Genomic DNA, 24,177 nt, shown 5'->3' with positions numbered 1-24,177 from the left:
CATCCCGTGAAAAGGTTGACATGTCATTCGTTCTAGTGTAGATGAATAAAAGTAATTTCACTAATTTATTCATGTGGATTTATTGATAAATTCATTTCTTTTCCATGACAAATGTTTACATCTCATGAAATTGAGCTCATTTTTAGACATGGGCCTTTGCCAGCTAATTTTATGGATGTTACTATGTTGACATGAATTCAACTGATGCGGCATTGAATATTTCCATTTGTTTACAATTATAAAACAAATGTGTTGCAAGTCTGATTTGCAACATCACAATCACTCTGTTAGATCCTGTATATGGGTACCTCAATATCTGTGCTGAATGCTGATACACTTTGTGTGTTTTACGTTTCTAAATAATACAGCAACATAATCAGGTTCTTTATTGTAGCATTTCCTCATGTGGGGAACATAAAATATTTACAATCAGTAAATCACAACAAGTGCTTACAGTATGCTCCCTTTGAGGAAAAAAAAAAAAAGACTGATGCTGCCTGTGATTTATGATTGGACGTCATTGCAGTGTAAGCAACTAAAACGATGAAATCACATACCCAAAAATCCAAATTAGGCCTCAATTCTGTAGATATGCTGTGAATGATGTGCAATGAACAGAGCTCATATATCCACTCTGCTGAATGCTGCAAATCAATTACTGTACACCCATTATGATGTTACCACATATGTCTACCTTAACAACACCCATCTATTTGACAGAGAGCTGGAGACTATTCAAGTTGATAGATACCTCGGACTAGCAACACTTCCATGGTAAATCTAAACTATAGTGAAAATGTATAGGTTTGATTGGTCAACATGGTCAACCTTCGATTAGTTTGGAAAAATTACATCCCATAGGAAATAACTGAAATTTAATTACTAGTTCCTGGATCAAATTGTGGGCATCATGAAATATGTATTGGCTGTACAATGTTTTAAACCAAATTTTAACATTCTTAGCAAGTGTACATCTTATTAACTCATTCACTGATGTATGTATTTGAACTATTTCTATTAGTTTAACATTGTTTCCACTTTTGTTAACAAGAGTATGAAAACCTAGAAAAAAATTATTGTACATTTAGAACAGATATCAAATTTGTGATTAATCGTGAGTTAACTAGTGAAGTCATGCGATTAATTACGGATTTTTTTTTTTATCCCCTGACGCTCCTAATTCTTAATATTTTTTTCTTTTTTCTTTATTTATTTTTCATTTTCAATCATCTTTTTAAAAAAAAAAAAGATTATTAAAAAAATTAGGGGGGGCGTCAGGCGATTACAATTTTTAATCATCATTAATTGCATGACTTCACTAGTTAACTCAATCAATCAATTTATTTCATAAATTTTTAAAAGAAAAAAGACAGTAAAAATCTAAATTCAAATTCCTAGTAAAGCAAAAAGAATAAAAGGGGACAGAAAGAAGTAAAAATTTTGTCTGCCCTGATCAACAACAAAAACAAAAACAAAAAACTCGATTAATCACAAATTTTATATCTGACCTAATATGTACAATAAAAAATATGTTCATACTCTTGTTAACAAAAGTAGAATTTTTTTTTAAACTAATAGAAATAGTTTTTTTTTTTTTTTACGTCTGTAGCCGTCAATGGCAGTTAATGAGTTAATCATGATAATAATAAAACACAGAGTTTTAATGACAAATGAAGAAACCGAAAATAAAAAGCAAATGTAAGGGCAAATGTTAAATAAACAACACCTGTTACCACTGCCATGTAGACCATACTAAGTAAAGAAAATGAATGCACAGTGATAATGCGTATGAGCCGTTTGAAATATAATTATAAAGCAAGTGAAAAAGAATCAACCTAAGTGGAGGATTGTATTGGTGGCTTGTTGAGAGGAGAATGAGAGGCAGATCAGTGCTGCAACTGTGGAGCTGAGCCGAAAGGCAAAACTATTGATATACCAGTCGATCTGCTTTTCCACCCTCACCTTTGACCATGGACTTTGGGGCATGATCCAAAAAACAACTTCCTATACAAGCGGCCAAAATTAATTCCCTTCACAGGGTGTCTCTCCCTTAGAGATAAGATGAGAAACTTGGTCGTTTAAAAACGGCTCAAAGTAAAGCCGCTGCTCCTCTGCATTGAGAGGAGATGGCTCGGGTATCTGGTCAGGATGCCACCCTAGTAAAGTGTTCTGACCATGTCCTACTGGGAGGACAACTTAGGACATGCTGGGGAGACTACAGTATGTTTCCAGGGAACACCTTGGGATCTCCCCACGCAAGAACTGGATGAAGTGGCTGGGGAGAGGGACATCTTGGCTTCCCTGGTTAAGCTGCTGCCCCCCGCGATCTGATCCTGGAAGAGTGGAAGAAAATGGGTGGATGGATACATGATGGATTTGTCCAACGGCACCAGACCTGATTTTTCTTCCTCTATAATTTATTCATACAATTAATGTAAAGAGTGCTCGAAAGTTTTCGCTAGAACGTCATCATTAAAGCCATGCAATATGTATCTGGACATTCAGTATTTACAGCCACCGCTCACTTGATGTGATGCAGTCTGAGTTAATGCAGTTTGTGATGTGCGGCGCGAGCTTTACAGAGTACATCTGGACCGACATCCATCATCAAAACAAGATAAGTTGCAAATATTGATCGGTTCAACATGGCACTTCAGAAAGACCTTGAACACACCGACAACCAGGACAGGCGATCTAAGTTATAAGCTGATTTACTTTCTTGTATCAGCACCCGAGTCACATAAGAATAGATCACAACAAGATTGTAACAACAAAAAAGTAATTACATATAATTTCGAAATTGGAAAAATAGAGCAGACTTCCATCTACGGTATCCAGTTTCTATCCAATTCCTCTTTTTCAGGGTCACCGGGATAAAATGAGACATGAGGAGAGCAGCCAAACACATGACGGCTCAGTTTTGATTGATCACTACTAGTGAGGTTTTCATTTAACATTATGTTTATGTGTTTGTAAGTTGACCATGTAAATAATTAGGTTTTTGTCAAAAATGGAGTATCATAACCTCTATGTGGAAGGTGAGTGTCAGATGCAGATAAAGGTGCAGATTGTGTGACTGGATCAAAAATCAAACGAAAGAAACATCCAGACATCAAACAAAAGCCCAACAAATGGTGCAAAATTCATACCATTTATGGATCAAACATCTGTTATTCACGCTCAGCTCCTTACTAGAGAACAGCAAGTTGTCCAAAAGTAAGAAAACATTGCAGGGTTAGATGTGCATTCGAGAGTTTCCAAACGGTCCAGTTAAGTACATGTAAAGGTTAAAGTTGAATATCAATAACATTTTGTAAGAAGTGTATGTATCAGAAATTTGTAACCTCTAGATATACGAGTGCTAGTGTGTTATGTGCCGTTGCAAAGAATTGCCGAAACAGAAAATTATACATTTTGTCGAACGAGACTCGACATGCTTTCATATATGCTGACCCAGATTTCGATAAAGATGGTTAAGTAAACCCGCAAAGCTGTCTCCGTGTAATTTTGATGACAATATGTATTGGTGTGATTTGAGTTACACAAATCATTATGTGGCCTCTTTCCATTTTTTTTTTCCTTTTTCAGCCTGTGTGTGTGTATCTAGGATTTAAACATTACTGGTAATCAGTAAAAAGCCATTGTACAGTAATACAGTGGTTCTCAGAGCAGACTTTTGTGCAGCTGATGTGAGACCAATTACCAGTGAATGTCCTATTAGCAATTATTCTGCGACTGACTGGCAACCAGTTCAGTTTTTTTTTTCCGTCTATCCCTCCAGCTCCTGCTTTCACATCGAGCAGACTAAACGTTATACAACGTTCGATGGATGGTTGACTACAATTTATAATGAGTGTTCATTGCGGGATGGCCCTTTAAAAGAGGCCCTGAGTTTCTATTGGTGCACTGATTATGAATAGACCTCCTGTATAATTTAGGGGTATAACGATATCCAAGCATCACGATATGATAACCATCACGATATGAACCTCACAATACGATAATTATCACAATGTTGTGGGGAGATTGACGATATAAAAAAGCTCAAAATAATGTGTGAAAACTCACTCTATTGAAAAAAATATAGAAATATATATATATATTTTTTTAAAAGCTCATATTGTGTTTTTTTGTTTTTTTTACAAAATAACAGCAATGACAGAGAAAAAAAGAGGGCCAAGAGTAAGATCTTTTTTGATGGGGATTTTCAAAAATATTTGCTGGTCTGACTGATTTATAGGCGTGATAACCACTGCAGTGGCCAAAACATTCCCAATTAAAATGAAATCGCATTAGTGAACTAACCACTAGAGGGTGCGAGAACTTCACAAATTGAATACAACCTCGCCTTTTAACAGATGTGCTGTAATATTGTGACATGATGACGACGATATTTTGGCACTTTTAATATTGGGATATCACGATATTGCCATTATCGTTACATCACTAATATAATGTGGACTTTATCTCGAAGCACCCTGCTGAGAACAAAATATCATAATGAGGTAACTGCTATAGTCTTGTAAGTAGGACATTTTGTGTCACTTTTCAAATGTATTTGCCCAGAGTTTTTCAGCGGTACTGTAATTCTCTGGTTCCAAAGGCCCAGTCCTCACAGATAAGCTATTGCTGAAATATAATTAGCATTGAAGGGGAAAAGTATTTCTTGAAGTGGTCCTGTTTTACCATGATTTATAATTTCATATTCAAAATTATTTTTGAATATGATTTAAATGCGAAAATTATATATATATATAAATAATTTAAAAAAAGATTATGCCACACATTTAGCTTTATACTAATATACATTATGTAGGTTTCCATCTTGTTTTTATTGTACTTGCACAACACTTAGTGGGGTGAGAAATAATTCATTTATAAAACAGACACGCCCACAGTAGCGTCATGCATCATGAGTTTTGACAGGGACAAGATAATTGGATGAAAGGGCGGATCATTAGAGGAAATATCTCTATCCTGCTGTAGAAGTAACTTGACAATCACAGTTAGATATGCTCGTTAGACTATTCCAATTTATTTGTATTCTTTATTTCTGTACAACATAGATCTGCAAATGATGACGATACCGAGCTGAGGGTAATAACTCAACAGACACATACGATCTCATTTGTCATATTATATGGGTGCAAATCATAACATCTCTGTAATTGGTCAATCAAAGTGGAGATTAGCAATGCTGTGTTTTAATAACTTTTAATAACCATGACAAAGCAACACAATGAAATTGTCACAGATGCACTGACACGGACTGGTCACAATGTTAAACACAAAGTCAGTACACAACAAGCATCATTTGATTACTTTCAGAACATAGTACACCTTCCTGTGGAATTGAAAGTACAACAGTGTGGGACACACATCGACAAATATAAAACAAACATGCACCATAAAGATAAGTAAAAACGGAACGCTGTCACATTTACATATGTGTGGTGATAATTGACCTGTGCTTATTTCATTGCTTTTGACCATGACTGCCACATAGGCTTCTTTTGTGTCATATTAATGTAAACAATATTGATTGAAACATGCTACCTTGGAGAGTTTATCACCACTGGATGTATGAATACATATTGTATATACATATAAAGTATAAATGCAAAATAGTATTGGCACACTGTCATGGACTGAATAAGAAACACAACAGCTATAACAGCTATTACTCTTCTAGGAAAATGTTTTATCCATTCATCCAGTAGAACATTTATGATGCGGAAAAGAAGGCCTGGCTCACAATGTCTGTTGTGTTCCCGCACCTCACAATGGGACTGCGTTCACCAGTAAAGTTCTACCACACCAAACTCACCCAAACACGTCTCTAGACTTTGCTTTGTACCAGGGACAGTCACACGGCAACACAACAAGGCCTCAACAGACAGACGCATACAGTGTGTAACAAGTTCAAACAATCACATGTGAAAATGTGCCGTCTCCACCTCGTAATCATTAAAAATGGTTTTCTGAGGTTTAATTTCTGGCCTGTACGTGGAAGTTCTCTCAGTCATGATGTACTGATGCCATTAGTAGCTAGTATAGGGTGACCAGATGTCCCAGTTTAACCAAGACAGTCACCAGCCGCATTGTTTTGTCACATTTTTACAGAAGTCGTGTCCCAGTGTCCTGTTTGTTTGTTTTTGTTTGTTTTGTTTTCAGTCCACTCAGCAAGCCAACTGTTTGCCCCCCCCCCCCCCAAAGGAATATCACTGAAAAATTCCTTCCTATTTATTTTCACACTCAAGTTTGCATTCTAATTCACATCTAATCACGAGCAGGGGTGTTGTCGACATACCAAAACAAGAACTGCTTCCTGTTTCTGTGTCTAAGTATCGTGGGAAATGTAGTCCTACAAGCCTAATGTACAACACCAGCTAAACTTTTGTGTCAGCATATTTCCAATGCTAAAATATGGGACAGCCAGCACAGCACAGGGGTAAACAGCACAGCCAGCTTCCAATAGCTGCCAGTAACAAGCAAAAAAAGGTTGGATAATGGTGAGTGCTTTGACGCTGTCGAAATGTCAACCAAGCTAGCACTGAGCATTAGCTAAACCAGATTGACTAGCATTTAAATTTATATATATATATATATATATATATATATATATAATATTCCGCAAAACTGTAGTGACCCAGTTTTTTTTTTTTCTGGTCACCCTAATCTAGTAGGCCATTAGCCAGGAAAGCAAGACTCACTCGCGGCTTTGCCGGGGAGTGAGTCTGGTCAAGTGCCCTATCTGTCGCATTTCTGAGGCGCTCAAACCTGACCTAACAGACAGTGAAATGAACCAATGAGTGAAGAGCGGATGTGATGTCCGAAAAGTGACTCGTTGAAGTCTTTTTTTTTCTTTTCTTTTTTGCGGAGACGGAGTAAAAATCCAACATGGCTATACTAGCCGAAGAGAGACAGTAGTGAATGACGTCGTTGTTGAATGTCGTTGTTGCGGGAAAAACTTGAAGCGTGAAGAGTGACGTTGCTCACGAAGACGACGTCACGCAAATAAACAAATTTGATTGACCTGTTTTCAGCCGGTGCCGAATCGCTGTCTATGGACGCCTGTACAGACCTACTTTCTTTCAAGAAAGTGGGTGTGGCTTGCCACACTAGTAGGTTATAGCCAGAATTAGGTCTTTGGTGATCAGTTTTCTGGCAGTTTATGTTGTCCATTCCATTGAAATAGGAGTCAGGATGATGTGTTGCCTGATTAATTCTGTGCGAGTCCTGTACAGTTATGTCAACTAAACTGGGTGTTAAATTAAATAAGCAGTACCGAGCTGCTGGCATTTGCTGCTAGCTGGCTAAATAAGACAAGGTACAGTGTACAGTACAGTACAGTACAGTACAGTGTAGCCTTATTTGTCATCCCAGAGTCATTTGTTTTATTCAGCAGGTGAGCCAGAACACTGGGAAACTTTTTTTTTCCAAAATTCAATCATACTCACAAACATAGAAATGCCCAAAATGGCTTATGGTTGAATACAATACATTAAAATGCTAGTTAATTCCTTAAAATGTGTGTCTATCGATACTCTTGCCCATATAGTTTAGCAAGGTGTTTATTGTGTGCATCTTTGTGTGCTTGCTGATCTCATTTTCACTGCATGAATATATTGCCTTTGTATCTCAGCAGTCGAGGCAATAGGGACTTCTCCCATTGACCATCTGCGGTACGGATGAAAGTATTGCCCTTCACTAGTCAACACAGTCTGAACAAAAACAAAAATATACAAATTCAGACGGGGGGGGTTCTAACTTTTTGACGGGTGGATTTTGACTGAAGCTGTGCTGCCAAAATAGTAATAAAACAATGCTTCCTCTGCAAGCTTCATCTCACAAAGGAAATAGAGTAGATGAAAGGCTGAATCTTGGTATTGACTAGCCCTCAACTAACGTATTCTGTGATTTTCCAGAAGCTTATATTCGCATGGCGGTGGCATATAAAAGTCTATCAAGTCGATTAAAGTGCAGGTTGCATTTTGTGGCACACTAGAAGTTGTGCAGGTGTGGTCAAGACAACAAAAAAGCAGAAACCAATATTTGGCAAGCTCATATTTACAAGGTATCCATAAAGCTTTGAGCATTTCTATCTGCACAGTTTATTTTTCTAGCAACATTTTGGGCTAATTTCAAATCAAATTTTAAACAAACTGTTGCAACGCGCTTCAGCAAAAAGCTTCATTTCATCAATAATATCTCATTTAGACAACTCACGTTAACCACCTGTGCTAAAATTGGCTATATCCATAGTTAAACAGATCATTGTGTTCTACCCCTGAAATGAAATTAAAGATAAATATAATCCGTATTTGATTCAGTTTTAAATGTTCTGGGGGAATGGAAAAAAAAATATTAGGCCATTATTTTAGAAAGATGAAAATTTGCAAATCTTTTGTTTCCTCAGACTATAATTGAAATGTAAAAATGACAAAACCTCAAATTTAGCCTTTACATCTTGAGCTTAACCTTCCCCCCACCAGAATGAAAACAAGCACTGGTAAGTCCAAAACTACAACAGGGCAAGAGATTTTTTTTTTTTAAGGAAATACATGTTAGAGTAGACCTGCTGCCAGTAGCTCCATCGTTACATAGGACACACTTTGTTCTCTGGGATGGGGAGTTGAGCAAAGGAGCCACAGTCAGTGGGAGAATCTTCAGACCTTGGCAATGCCATCCCTCCGATGGGGATGCGGGTCGCAATGGCAGCCATTTCTCCTGTTTGACTGGTTCCTGGTCGCTCTGACGTCTGGTTCATGTTGCTTTCTGGTATGGCCACTATGCCGGTGAAGAGCTGGATGATGCACTTCCTGAACTAAATACAAAATCAAAATTATGAAAAGTCATGTGTGTGCTTTAATTGAAATAAATAATATTTTAAATGATATTGTACACAAAATGTATACTTAGTTTAACATTAAGAGTCACATTATGACTCTTTATTATGACAATGTCTGCTTGAAATTCTATGTCCTTCTGTCACTACATTCCTAAGAGCCCTATTTTACTCTATATATGTAACACAAGAACAAATGATTAAATGACCCTGCTCAAGACCAGTCTTTTGACGTTAGCATCATTAGCACTCCAGACTCCTGATCCGTTGATAGAACACATCATGGTGAAAACACTAGAAATGTTTTATTTACAGGAAAACTAAGAATTTTTTTGCTATTGGTTGCTAGCAAGCTTTAAAAAATAAAAAAATTAAGTATTTTGCACACACCTTGTTTATCTCACAGAAATCACATTAATCAACACAGATACTGAAATAATCTACAAATAATGTTTTGTGCTGACACTTTGGCCTTGACCTTTTAATGAGCTCATCCTTGAATAGAAGCTCCTCATTGTGCCAAATGTAATTAAAATAAAAAAAATGCTGCCATGAATTCTAGAAATATCACACTCGTGAAAATAGGGCAGTTGTGAGGTCCCAAGGGTTTTGAAATTTGAACGGCTTGCATGCATTTCACTGACAGAACAATTTTCAACACTGATTTAAGTACATTTAAGAGAGGCGGGACGAATGGATTTTGATAGAGTTCCATGAAGGATGAGATCAGGTTAAAACATTCACTGAGTTATAAACGCAACTGGATCGCAAGGTCTGTGCAATCACACTTGGTACTGTTTAGCACTTTGCACTTAATTGAAAACAGAATTAGCTAAACGTGTCCGGCAATTAGTCATACGATTCTCCACTTGTCTGACTTGTCTTAAATGCAGGTAAATAATATTTAATGGCTGCTCTGTGTGGAAGTAGGACAGGGTTTCAAGCTTATATTTTAATGTTGGTGTAGACAGCAATGTAGTGCAATTATCACCTCCTGTATTTAGGTAAAACAAAAACAAAAAAAACCACCTAAAGCAGTGGTTCTAAACCTGTGTTCAATCGAACCCCTGGGTTTCGGTGAGTCGGTTTCAGGGGTTCAGCAGAGGTCAAGATGGTAACAATAGAGTTAATAAAGTTTGGCGAGAACATGAATTCCTTTTATCTTTAATGCTCGCGATATTATACGACTGCATATTCTCAGTTCAACTATTTACTGGATGCCATAAAGATCAAGTACAGAGCTGTGGAGCCTTTCTCTCTTAATATAGCGGAAGAAGGTCTAATCTGTTCAAAATTGTTTCTACTTATACTGTCTTCGGAGGGCTCATCTTAGCCTAATGGTCTTAACTGCTTTCAACTAGATAAGTGTGCCAGAGTGCCGATAGATAGGAAGACGCCAAGCCAGGACATCTAACATATTTGTGATGATACGCTTGGCTATCATTGGCTACAGGTGATCACGCTACATTGCTTGGCCTATCTGTGCTGGAAGGGAATTTGGTGCTCATAAGTGGTTTGGTGGAATATATCCATGTGAGTCACCCAATTAAGTGTAACAAGCCAATTGTAGCAGCAAAGAATGAGGACTAACATTTGTTATCCAACCATGGTTCGCTATTTACTGCGAGTGAAGTATGGCAGCACTTTACTCGGATTCTCTGTCGTTTGTGTCATTCATTAGTCTGTAAATGCATTCTGCTAACCATTAGGAGACTGTTCTCATATGAACCCTTTCCAGATTCGGACCAGGGCCTACGCCAAAGGCTGTTGCTTTATAAGAGACGCTTTTTCTCAGTATGTGCTTATTCAATGTACTGTAATTGCATTATTGTAAATCTTATTCTGAACATGACATAATAAAAGTCACTTGACTTCAAGTACCGGCTGCTCAGTTTAAACAGTAGGAGTTCTGATTCAATGTTCTTATTTACATCTACTTTTCATGTTGACAGAGGCTGACCCATTTAAAGAAGTCAGAAGTAGGACACTCCCATGGACATGCAGACGGCATGCAGTTCCCTGCAGGGGGGTCTGATCTAATGGCTTTTTTTCATGCAATTACACACTTAGTTGGCGCTGTGTTGAATATTTTCCACGTTTAGGTACATAATATTAGGAAAGCCTCCTAAGGCCTTGACGGTTTTTGGTCAATTCAGATGATTTACATGTGCTTGCTGCCTTGAAACAAACAAACAGTCACCAATGCGTGTTTCTTACATTATCAAATAATCACTTAGCCTGTGAATTATCCTTATCATCATTTCAGTGAATCAACACATTGGTCTAAAAACACTGACCAGAATAGAATAGTTAAAAAACGAAAACAAAAAAGGCGTATTAAGATCATTAACTTGGTCATGTACTATACCAATCCTACATGTTCCCAGATTATTAAATGACATGGCGTGTCCAAACTATCAACTGACACTGTATGTATACTGCCTAAAGGTGAGTAACTAATTGTGATAATTAAGTGTGCAGGTTATATTTGATGAATCAGTTATGCATTCTCAATCTCACTCACAGCTCTCGGCAGCGCAGTGCAAATTGAAACACGAGAAATGTGACTTGAATATTAGTAGTGGCGGAAGCGATAGCCCACCTTACAAGTATTACATAGGTGGGTTATGCATTTTTCAACAGGACCTCATATGGACAATTGTACCTACTAAATTGCACATTTTATTTATTCATACGACATGCATTATTTAGAAACACGCAAACTCCTCTAAGAATATAGTCATCTTAGGATTCACTAGAATTTTCATCTGCTGTACACACGACCAGTGATATGTCTAGGCTTCAGTTATAAGAAGAAATATTACCTGTCTGTTCATGAACACGTAGATGATCGGGTTATACACCGTCGCTGTTTTGGAGAAGAACGCAGGGATGGAAGCCAACCTCGCATCCAATTCAATGTTTGGATGAATCGTAACCAGTATGGCAAAGACTGCATATGGTGTCCACGCCACCATGAATGCTATAATCATGACTATGACCATCCGGGTCACCTGGCGCTCAGGCTTCCTCGCAGTGGCCAGACGACCATGTGACACCTAGAGGGGCAAAAAAAAAAGATTCTTGAGTTCATTTGGATATTTGATATTCAGGATATGGCTTGACAAATCAAATTAAAGTGGATTAAAAGTAACTTTTAAATACACTTTTGCGTGTATAGTACACATATATTATGATCAGACAATGTGTTTGGTCTTTTCCTCAACAGGTAAAGAAGCAAGAGCTCCACAGAGTTTTGGACGTCAATTCCCTTGCACATCTATGATGGTCTAAATAATGCAATAAAAAGCAATTACATCTTCAACTAAACCCAATAGTAAATGTGTGGAACATTTTTGTTTTTAAACATTACCATTAATATTGAACACATTTACAGTTAAATATAATTCATTTCACCGCCATCTCTGAAGGCCTAAACATCATCAAAATCACGACCTGAATTTAAAACTTGGTATAAATTGTAGAATATTGTATAAATTAATTTATTTAATAGCTTGTGTCTTGGCTGTACATCCTACAGTCGCTTGTGGATTATTACTATTATTGTTATTTGTTGTCCAATCAGATTTCAGCTTCTGTGCGTTGCTATACCAGCGTAAACTTCCCAAGGCCTTCAGACTCAGGTTTGCCGGCCCTGTACAGTTAAAACAACACGATAGATTATTAATTTTTTTTAAGTATTTAAACTAATCAGAACTGGGCAATTCCGTTAAACGGCAATTCTTTGATGATGCCTCAATGACACGAAGCCTCGGCTAAATACATGAAGCATTCGCCGAATATGCGGAAGCAAATGTTGGCATCGTCCTCGATGGGAATTGACAATTAACGGAAGTGCTCAGCTCTGGAACTAATCAGATTTTGGGGGCGGGGGTTAGCCCTTAATCGACAGTACAGCTAAAGAGTTGCAAGACTCTATATGATGGAAAATTCATTTTCAAGGCAGACTTTTAAAAAAAAGGAGAAGAACATTTACTGGAATTGACGCCTTTATTACTTGTACTATATTGTATATAGCTCCATCCATCCATCCCAAATCAGATGCAAACTGCAATCAACCGTCAAACTTTGTGGCTGTGTTTGCACTTGTATATAATTCGAGCAATCTTGGCGAATAGGACGTTAACATGGCGCAAACTGCGGGTGCATATATAAGAGCAATTTATGGCGCTATCAGCGGACGCAGAGAATGCTTAGTGAATTTGGCCCTTAGTATTATTGACTTTGTAAAGGAAAACATTTGGATAGAGCTAGCTCTTGTATTGGATCACCTTAAATTGCACAGGTGGATCTGGTGCGGTAATAGTAAAAAAAAAAAAAAAAAAAGAATTCCATAATGATTGTGGTATCTCATGAAAGTAATGGCAAATTTCATTCAGAGTACTTAGACTGAGGGGAGGATTTAGGTATGCCTACTGTATGTATGACTTCACAAATGTTTTCTCAAATAAGTGAAAACAAGGCCATGTGCTCCTCAGGTCGCCATACCGACCTTCCGCAGCTTTCGCAGGAGCTTCCCATAGCAGAAGAAGATAAGTCCAAGAGGCAGAATGAAACAAGTAGAGAAGAAAGTGATGATGTAGCTGTGGGCAGTGATGCTGGATGAATACCTGGTAGACACACAACCATTATAACCGTGTTCAGTGCCAGCATACAGAAACAAAGGATTAGGACAAAACCATTTTAGCAAAACACACTAATTACATACTATATATATTTTGAAGACTTGCAAGTCAAGCTTAAACATTTCTTGACAATAATATATGTGACCTCACTCGTCTAAACATGACATTCTGATTAATATTACGTTTGTGGAATATGAGTTATGCAGCTAAATCCAGCCGTTTTTATCTATCTCAGGGGGCAGCCATTTTGCCACTTACTGTCGCCTGAAGATGACATCACAGTTGCTCAGGGCTCAGGCAACGACTAATCACAGCTCAACTCTTTTCTAAAGCTGGGCTGTGATTGGCTGTTACCTGAGACCTCAGCAACTATGTTGTCAATTTCACGCGACAGCAAGTGGCAAAATGGCCGCCTTCTGATATTGTTACGCAATGATTAAGAATCACTGAATTAGAAGTACGTACGTATTTACTAAGAGGTAAGCGAGCTGCTTCTGCATGGACATTATTTTATATCTAACATCAATCTGAAAGTAGTCATAGCTAAGCAAGACTGAAAACCAAGGGCCCCATTTTTGTGCCTAGTGCAAGTCTAGCGCACGGGTGAAGTTTTCTTCTTTTGATATTTTCATAGACGGGCATAAGTAGGAAGGGGAATTTGTGCCGTTGTAGGAGTGAACACAGCTGACTTACTTCCTGCCCAATAAAAGCGGCCTCGCTCATTCCCTTTAAATTCACAGTCTTTGCCATTGCGCAAGCAGATACATTCGTTGGAGTAAGTCCATGCAGAAGATCAAACTGCGCAAAGGAGACAAGCAGACCTCCACTTGTGGATGATGTACATTTGTTGTTGGCGATTTATCAAATGTTCCGTCATCATCAGTCCGTCATTCTACATGAACCACGTTTCCGTCATCCCTTTGTCACCACTATTTTAGGACAGACAGAGGTGGGCATTCCATAAGTCTGTCAATCATCAGTGACAACTGAGAGGCTTGACCCTGTTAATGACGACTACACTGACAGACAAAACCTACTTCCATCAGTGCTTAGTCTGTCTTTTTTTTTTTTAAGTTTCTCGTCACTCATTAGCAAAATGGGCGTTCGTCAGTGATGGACTGACGGACAGTCCGTCAGTAAACTGACTTAATGCCCACCTCCGGAAATACGATGACATCCACCAAACATACCGGCGGAGTGCAGAACATGTCTGCCTGCACTTTGGTCAAATTCACCAAAATCGTGTTACACCACCTGCGGCACAACTGTGGGAAGCTGCGTGTTTCGGCGAAAATACCCACATTTCGTTACATGCCAGACTTGCACTGGATTTCTAGTGGTCCCCTACTGGCCCAAAAACAATTTTTAAGAAGCTTTTGCATTGGCATAATTTTTCCAGATGTCATTCCAGCTCTCTCCAGGCTAGACTGTAAAAACAGATCATTTTCAATGACTTGATCTGTATTGTCCGTCTTAGAAGTAAGAGGATTGGTGGCATTTTGAAAGCGTGTGACTGAATGCCGGCAGTCACCTCGTTTCTTCTTCTTACTCACATCAATCTGCAAACCAATTCCCATCTCTGATGTGTACGGTTTTTAGCACTTCAAAGCACTGACACTCTATATTCAAATACACTTAGTGACATAAGGACACACACAGGTTCGGCTTTTAAAATGCATCCTGTGAATGTGGGAACATTCTGTCAATCACCTACAGTATATTTTCTCACAAAACTCACAGCCAGAGATGACTCAGTGTCTGTGTATCAATAAGACTTCCACAAAACAGTAGTTTTGTCACAGTTTAATGGCAACCCCCTTATTTGCATACCTTGAGACAAACTCGTGCAGAGCAAGTTTATGACTAGAAGTCTTTTGTTTTTCTAAAACAGCCAACCATCCAGAAATTGAAGTATGCTGACTATTGTGTTAATGCTAACTGTAATAACTGTCAAATGAATCTGAGTCTGAGTCCGAATCGTATATGACTGTATTCTTTTAATGTGCATTTCTCTGTGTATGTCCATGGGCCATGACGGCGAGACCTGGTGGGGCGTGATCGGGAGTTACGGTCCCGTTGACCAGAACCCCAGTGGTGTTCAGGATGTGTGCGCTCACGGACCGTCCACCACAAACAACATTTTCAGACATAAGGACGTCCACATGTGCACTTGGCACCAGGACAACCTCGGCCGCAGTTTGATAATCAACTTTGTGGCCGTGTCATCGGACTTGTGGCCGCATGTCTTGGATACTTGGGTGAAGAAAGCCCACTTTTGTCTCATCTGTCCAATGGGTATTCTGTCAGAAACTTTATGGGATGTCAATTTGCATTTTCACAAATAAAAAAAAGTTGTCAGTTTCACGTAGCTTAGTGACTGTCATAGGTTTTCTTTATTTTCTTCCATATCCCTATAATGCCACACGTATCATATTAAATACAAGACATTTTGAGCCCTCTAATTCATGAGTATATTTTTTTCCCATTAAAACCCTGACGTATATGATCTGACACATGCATTGCATGGATAATCCATTAGAGGGCAGTATCACCCATCTGATGGCTTTTGCAATTAAGGAAGGAGAGACACCTATACTTATTAATGGTGGGAAATTCTTTCTGCTTTTTGGAAATAGTCATATGTTTGATGTGTCTGCTTATTATGATATTTTTGACAGTTTTAAATGTACGAATTTAAAGCATTGTAACCGAATGTATCAAATATGACACAAAACAAAAGTCATATTTGGTTGATTTTGAAAAAAAAATGTGTTTGTTCAAAACGACCAATAAATACTCTATTAACAACGAATCAGAATTGTCTCATATATTTCATGGTTCAGGCTTTATAGGGTTAAGTGTCCAAATGCCCCAAATTAAATGGATCTGTCTTGCACATACATAAAACAAATACGCACAGTGGGAGTAGACGACACTCAAAATCCAATTTCACAAGTGGGATACAAACATTTGTGTATTAAGCGGTGCCCTCTACTAGGATTGGGTGCTTCCTCCAGAATTCAGCTAAGTAAATAATATTACTAATAACCTTAACCCTGATTAGGGTCATGGGTGAGCTGGAGCCAGGCCTGGACTGGCCTTCTAGCATACAGGGCTGAAGTGGTGCTGTTTTATTATTACTTTCCTCCATGTTTCCACAAGAGACCACCCTACAATTTAGAAGGAACAGCCCATCCATATGTAGACAACAAACTGAACCAATCAACATCACTGGCAGAGCTACTATGTGGTGGCCAGGGGTGGTTAGGAGTCAGGTCAAAATACCAGGGACAATTTTTGGTGCCAGTCTAGCCCTGGCTGGAGCCTACCCCAGCTGATATTTAGTGTCTCATCTACCGATACTGTGAATGATTTTCTTACCAGTCAGGCTCACAGGTTGTTCCAATCTTGCTGACGGTGTATCTGTTCCAGCCCAGCACTGGAGGGAAGGTCCAAACAAAGGAAAAGATCCAAACAAAGAGCAGACCCATGATGGCGTGTCTGGCTTGCAGTCGAATGTTGCCCAGAGGTCGGCAGATCACGAAGAATCGTTCGAAGGACAGAACGGCCAGAGACCACAGGGCTACGATTCCTGAGGCAAACAGCAGATCAGACTCAGCGGCATGGCTACAGAATACCAAATATAGGAATACTGTAGTATCTAGAAAAGTATGATTATATATATATATATATATATATATATATATATATATACACACAAAATATATATAGTGTTTATATATATATATATATATATATATATATATATATATATATGGTCAAACCTGGCATCCAATAATCAGGTGACGTGTATTTTATCGACAGAGCAATGCAGTTGCTTCAAAGATTGTCCAGACTTTCCCTCATAAGGCTTTACGGAAGATGACACTGGGCCCATTAAAATGTTCCGCTTTAATATCTGTGATAATCACCGCTCCGTGCTTCTCATTTGTTATCTAAAACAGTAATCGAATTACATACAAATTTTCCGGAATCTTATAATGTTAAATGTGTGTGATTTCTGCATTTACTAATATCTTTAAAATAACTTCCCTCTCTGAACTGACAATGTTATTAAGTTTAATTATATTATGCATAGGAGCATATGGAGCTGGGTTGGCCTGGTTATAACCTCCCCTACAGTGCGGCTATTTATTATTGTTTGACTCAATTCTGGAAAACCAACGGCGTGTACGTAAAGTTACTCATGCTAGAAATAGTTAAATGATCCAGGGTGGTTGAATTAGGCTGCTTCATGATGGAATAAAAAAAAGCCTCTCTTTAATTATGGTAATAACTCACTCTCACCAAGCGGGTAATTACCTTTCTCTGCTCAACCACAGACCCTCCGTGTGTGAGCTTAGTGTGGAGGACAAAAGAGAGTGGTAGAAACCAGGATGTTCAATTATGTTTCACGCATTAAAACATGGACCCTGACAAAGATTCAGTAATGAAACTGACAGTTTTTGTGTCTTGTTTTCTAATAGCACATAATAGTCAAAATGGTGCATTGATATAGAAAGACGCACACACACACGAACACCAACATCTACATATCTTGTTACTGCAACTCTTTCTGAACAAAATAACTGACGTGAAGACGTGCATCCGGCTCCTCTTAATCAATTCAACACACGCCAACGCAGGTGACCACAAACAGTGACACACCTGTCGGACCCTAAAGCAAGACTAGACAATTCTCACTCCACTCCAGTGGTATTGACACATCACTGCAGTTCTCTCTGAACTTGTGTATTATGCAAGATGGTTTCTTTTGGTCATTCTAAATTGCAACGCATTGGGCCTGATTGATCTCATAGCGGGCGCTAAAAGTAAAAGTGGTGGAAGTAGACCAAGCGTTCTGTCATTCATTTCTATTTCTATTTCAATTTTTCAAATTTTCAATTTTTTAATTTTTAATTTTTAATTTTTAATTTTTAATTTTTAATTTTTAATTTTTAATTTTTAATTTTTAATTTTTAGTTTTTAATTTTTTATTTTTTTCATAACTTAATAAAACCCTTGCTTCACTTTTCTGCGATTAACCCGCAAAATAAATAAATAAATAAATAATTGATCCTCAATGTTAGGAAATTGCTCCTTAAATGAAGGCATTGTTTCGCAAAACTGCTTTGCAAAGAAAAATAAAACTTCTTTCGAGGCTTGGGTTTTCACCATGGAACATTTGCCTGGGCACCACAAGCTCAAAAGAAAGTTCGAAGTGATGGAAATTGACATTTTACTGGAAGACAAATATATGAGTCATTTACAGAAAACAAATCTTTAACTTCGATCAAGGTGAAACCAGGACCACATAAAATATTTGTCCCGAGTGCTTATTAACATCAATGTTGTGTTTTAAACTTTATACAGCACAATTAATGAGAAGACGCGATATTTAACAATGCAAAATCAGTCCTTGTAGCCCGTCTCGGGTTTGAACGATCCTGGGTGAGCCATCAAAATGTGCCTGTTTTTGCATGCATAAACCTTTAATAGGTCCGACCAATTGTGTTTTATGCCACCAAGTTGCCCTTCGTTCAGCTATTTACATATTACTTGCGTCGGGCCAAACCTTGCACCTTCGAAATCGTCACTTCTTTTCAGGAGACCTTAAAAAAAACGGCTTTTTTGTTCAACCATTAACATTTCACCATCAAAGAGAGCAAGCCATTTTCAAAACTTTAGATTGGTCAATTATTCGTAAAAAAACACCCCCACGTGTAAGCTGTCCATTAGCATATATTTTTGAATAAATATAAAATTTGCCAAATTGTGACTTATGAGCTTTCAGCTTGACACCAGCAATATCTTACATCTTCATACACTGGCTTAGTGGTCATAAATCTTCAAGAAACAATGTATTCATGTTCTGTATTGTAATAGAAAAATGTAGTATGAGGGTTTGTTTGTTTTTTTCTCCAGTTTTTTGTTATTTATATTTCAAAACATCTATATACTCTATACCTTGAACATTTCTATAAATACAAGTGAACACAGCATAGTATAATTACACTTAGAGAATAAAATTTGATAATGATAGTAACATTTCCAAATTCTGTAACTGATGCCCTTTGACCTTAACCCTGCCAGCCAGCCCAAGCAAGATTTTACATTTATTACCAAATCCAGGCCTGCATCAACTCTTTGGGCTCAATTTTGGTAGACAGGCGCATTAAAATTGGTGCATCATTATTTTCAAGTCAAGGCAAACCTAGTTTACCGTGTTTGGAAATTCCACAGAATGTGCTGCATTTTCTATCACACGCCCACTTGACAACTTGATGACAGAGAGTAGACAAGACATTAAACCAGATAAAAGCAGGTCTAAGTTGTGGCGCAATTATGGTGGATTTATGGACAGATTCTGAGCTCTGCGGGCGTGTGTGGTGGAATTAATCTCATGTCACTCATAAATATGACAACAGTGTGCGTCAAAGCTTCTGAACGATTGAACGAATTGCTCTTAATATCATCTTAATACATTTTAAAAGCGCTCCCCGAGTATGAGTTTCTAGCTGCACCTGAAAATACAAAAAGAAAGAAAACTCCACCCATGTGCACAGTTAGATTGCACTTTGTGCTTCACAACCGCTGTGCATGAAAATAGGGCCCTTACCGCATTCCAACCTCAGCAGATGTGAAGCGCAGATTTTGGCCCAATTCACTGATGTCGTTGAACATTATCTGCGGTCTCAGTATTGCTAACTCACTTATAAGTCGTGCACTGTGATAAATGATTAACATCTGCTGAGTACAGGAATTTCTGCTTTTTAAGCGCACAGACTTTGTTCCTGGTCCAAGTGGTCAGTTTTGGCCATATCACAAGAGAGGAGCTGTAATTCATTTAAAACTGCATGGACTTGTGTAACGCTTTCATGTCATCAATTATGATAACCTGCATCAAGATTCATTCATATCGGAGAAAGCCCCTTTTGAATAGCTGTCCACTGTAGTGACCACTGCCCATGAAAGGGTTAAAAGTAGCCTAACACATAAACATTCTTACACTGAGAGGATTTACATTACTTACACGATTTGATTCAACAAGATCCTGTTTGTTAGTAGTGTTACACCAACACAGCTAAAAAAAACCAGTAAAACTGCTTAATTTTGAGAACACTATGAGAGAGGTATTAACTCAACAGCATGTAGATTATTATTGCCATTGTTTTGTGTATCTTACTTTAACTTTCCTCACAAGAGTAATAAAATATCTCTATTTATCCTTAGAGGTGTTAATACTTTATGAGAGAATTTAGAATATTATCTCTCCATTAAAAAAAAACATGTTTTTTTTTTTAACAAAACAGTACAAGTGCTTGTGAACTAGGCATTATTCATTCCACAATGACTACTAACCTAAGTAAAATCTTACATTGATTGTGTTTCTTGATGAATATTTTGAATACATAAACATTCATAAAAAAAATCACCACAGTTAACTTGGCTCTATTTTTTTTATTTTGTCACAGAGAGTAGAAACAGATGCTGGACTCAGTAATCAACTGATGAAGACATCATGAACTATTTGTTAATCAGCCATCAAGGTGCTAGAAGACGAAAAATGTTCCAACACTGACACCTGCAGCTTGAAGTTCACGTTCAGAGATGGTGATGTAAGTTTCAAATAAGTCTCAAGTTTGAAACCTTCAATGTTGAAGCAAGTCGTATAAGTTACTTTGTCTTGGACAGATCAAGACTCCGTATCTCAAGTCTATAGTCCAATAACGCCAATTGATGATATTATTGACCACTTTATCTCACTAATCATAATTAGTTTAGTTTATCATTTGAGTGTCAGTAAAAAAAAACTAGCTTTTCGCTGCAAACTTGATTACTAATAATAAAAATAATAATAATTTAGCATTCCAAACAACTGTACAGCTTGATACTCACTTGTGTGGCAACAACAATGCAACTGATGACGTAACAACATGCATGCACCTACCGAAAAAAGTGACAGCAAAGCCCTCCACCACACAAGCCCACCGGCCCAGGAAGAAATAACCTCTTGCGTTTGTCAGGAAACTTATGAGCCCTCCTGTGAGGGACACGAGGAAGTCTGCTATGGCCAAGTTGACTATGATGTAGTTGAGCGGCTGCCGGAGTTGTTTGAACTTGTAGGTGGCAAACATGACGAGGAAGTTTTCGCTCAGAGAAAGAGAAGTGACCACAAACATGAGCAGCGCCAAAATGGTGAAGTTCCATTGCGCGATGTTGTGGATGGGTCCGGTGAACGGGTCATCGACCGGACTCAGATCAGCCGCCACAGTGTAGGACACCGCGTTCACAGACAGACTTAAAGCCTCCATAGTCCATGACCACAGTCAAAGTGCTGACTACTTGCTGGATGTCTGTAACGCAGACAAAATCCGAATTTGGCTCATATTTGTTAACTTGGCGTCAAGTGCGATGATGATGGGCGCCATCTGCGCGCCGCAACTCTCTTCTAAAGTTTACGCGTTGGCATCCGCGCCGTCCAAAATGCATGGCAGAGCTGAGAAGGGTGAAGGCGCTGGACCCGACGACGCCCCCCCTCCAAGACTGCAGCGGTTGAGCTGCCGGTGGCGTGCTGGAGTGTCTTTTTATAGGCTGCTGATGAGGAGGAGGAAGAGGATGGTGATGCTGTTCTGCCCTCCCGCCCGGTGAGCACGCACAGGACTCATCCTCCTGCCACCGATCCTCTTCATCTTCATCTTCATCATCACCACCCATGTGCGATACCACGTTTTGTTACCGATACCAATACTCAATTCTTGAGTAGTCACTGATACCTAAAACATGTACCGATACTAGTGGTCGTTTTGATACATACTCCCCTCGCCCCACCCAAAAAAAAAACAACAACATAATTTTGAAGAAAGACCTATATATCCCAATATAGCATTTTCCCATAAAATCGCATTAAATTAATGGCAATTCTTGTTACGATTTTTTAATGATTTGGACCCCCAAGCAGCAACAGAGCGTCGGAAAACTCAAATAGTCTTTATTACAAAAAAAAAAAAAAAAACCTAAAGGGGCAAACAAAACTGCATATTACAAAAAGTGCTACCAATTGGGTAGGAGCATAAATGACAAAGTACAATCAAATCATGAATAATGCTAGACAAAACAAACTCACTGCCACAAATGGGAGGACCGGACTGCAACCCAAGAAGACAAAAACCAGAATGCACACTGCAAACAGAGGAATGATCCAGCAACCTGCTGGTATACTGGGGGAGCCTTAAAACAAGGAACTAATTGCCCGCAGGTGTGCACCTCCGTGCTCAGCTGCCCCACCTATGGGCCACTAACAGATCATATGAAAAGCTTGCAGGAAAAAAAACCTACATAGCTAAGACGGAACATAACAATTCTTCTCATTTCTAGTTCCTAATCGTAAAAACAGCCACAATAGGGCAGCCGACACTGGTATAGGCAACCATCGTGGGTACCCGTCCGATACCTTGAAATAAGGCCTGGTATCGGTACTTGCCCATCTCAATACATAATTATTTTATAAAAAGCACTTTAGTATATTTTTTCTTCAAGTACATATTTTATACTGCACACAGACTACTGTGTATAAACACATACATTTAGTTTGAAAAAAAAATCCTTAATGTGGCAAATAATGCACTTTTTTATACAAGAGGTAGTTTAATTAATTCAGTGACCAATTAAATTATTAATTCTGAAAAAGAATTTAATTCGTTCTTAAATTAATTCTAATATTTTTTTCCACACGAAATGAAAGCTAAAATGTTTTAATGTTTTTCATCAGCAGCATTGTGTTGTAAATTGTTCATATAAAACGTAATAAAGGAGAATGTAAGGAATTTAACTTTTTTTTTTTTTGCTTTAACGTATTGGGCCTTCTCTTGGTAATAATTTTTATTGTATTTTAATTGATTTTTTAATCTCTTTATTGACTTTATTTTCTTGTCTGTATAAATTTCAATTGATTTTTCTTGTTCATTGACTATTTTCATTTGAAGCTTCTAACACTTAATGGCAAATAGTGTCAACATATCTTGAGAGTGTTTTCATTTTGTATTTGTGTATTGGACCACATTATTTGGAGTAAATAATAACTTTTTGATCAAGTAAATGAAATAGGATTAAGCATGTGTAATCTCATAGTGGTTAGGAATCACTACACGTACACTCTAAAAACAGTTGGGTCAAAAATAACCCAACTATGGGTCAAAAATGGACCGATCCTCTACTTGGGTCGATTTGACCAAACTTTGAGTCAAGAAATGGGCCTTTCAGCGTAAAACAACTCATAAATATTGGTCAGATCCTTTACTTGGGTCAAAAAATTGGGTTATTTTGTATAATTCAACCCAGAAAGTTGGATTAAATTGACCCATAAAGTGGACACATTTTCTTTTGTTTGTCCTTTTAAGTCTATGGAAGAGGACTCGGGCCAGTGAAGGAAGAAAAAAACTGGTTGGCAGGATTCTCACTTTAAAGTCAGGATTCTGACTTTAATCTCAGAATTCTGACTATAATGTGAGAATGCTGACTTTGTTCTCGGAATTCTCACTTTAATTCTCAAAGATTTAATTCTCTTTTTAAAGCTGCAATATGGAACTTTTCTTTCCCCAAAATTATCTTTACAGTAGCCATTTTATTTAATGATTTATGTCTCACTTCATTCTCAGAATTTTTACTTTAAAGTCAGGATTT

At 38.0% G+C, this 24,177-nt stretch overlaps 1 protein-coding gene across 1 annotated transcript; it reads right to left on the bottom strand.

The window, feature by feature from the left end:
* Positions 1-5,013: 5,013 nt before the first annotated feature.
* Positions 5,014-22,123, bottom strand: valopa (vertebrate ancient long opsin a). Its single transcript, XM_086092227.1, has 5 exons — positions 21,446-22,123; positions 16,876-17,086; positions 13,362-13,479; positions 11,674-11,907; positions 5,014-8,827 (listed from the first exon to the last, which is right to left on the bottom strand). Exons 1-5 carry the CDS (start codon positions 21,807-21,809, stop codon positions 8,600-8,602), a joined length of 1,155 nt encoding a protein of 384 aa, XP_085948353.1. The 5' UTR covers positions 21,810-22,123; the 3' UTR covers positions 5,014-8,599.
* Between the last annotated feature and the right edge of the window lie 2,054 nt (positions 22,124-24,177).

Source organism: Leptonotus elevatus, chromosome 13, assembly GCF_054856555.1.
Source record: "Leptonotus elevatus isolate MCC_2025b chromosome 13, RoL_Lele_1.0, whole genome shotgun sequence".
In the NCBI taxonomy this organism is placed as follows: domain Eukaryota; kingdom Metazoa; phylum Chordata; class Actinopteri; order Syngnathiformes; family Syngnathidae; genus Leptonotus; species Leptonotus elevatus.
Note: the sequence above shows the minus strand (reverse complement) of the source record. Positions and strands in the feature narration are given on the sequence as shown.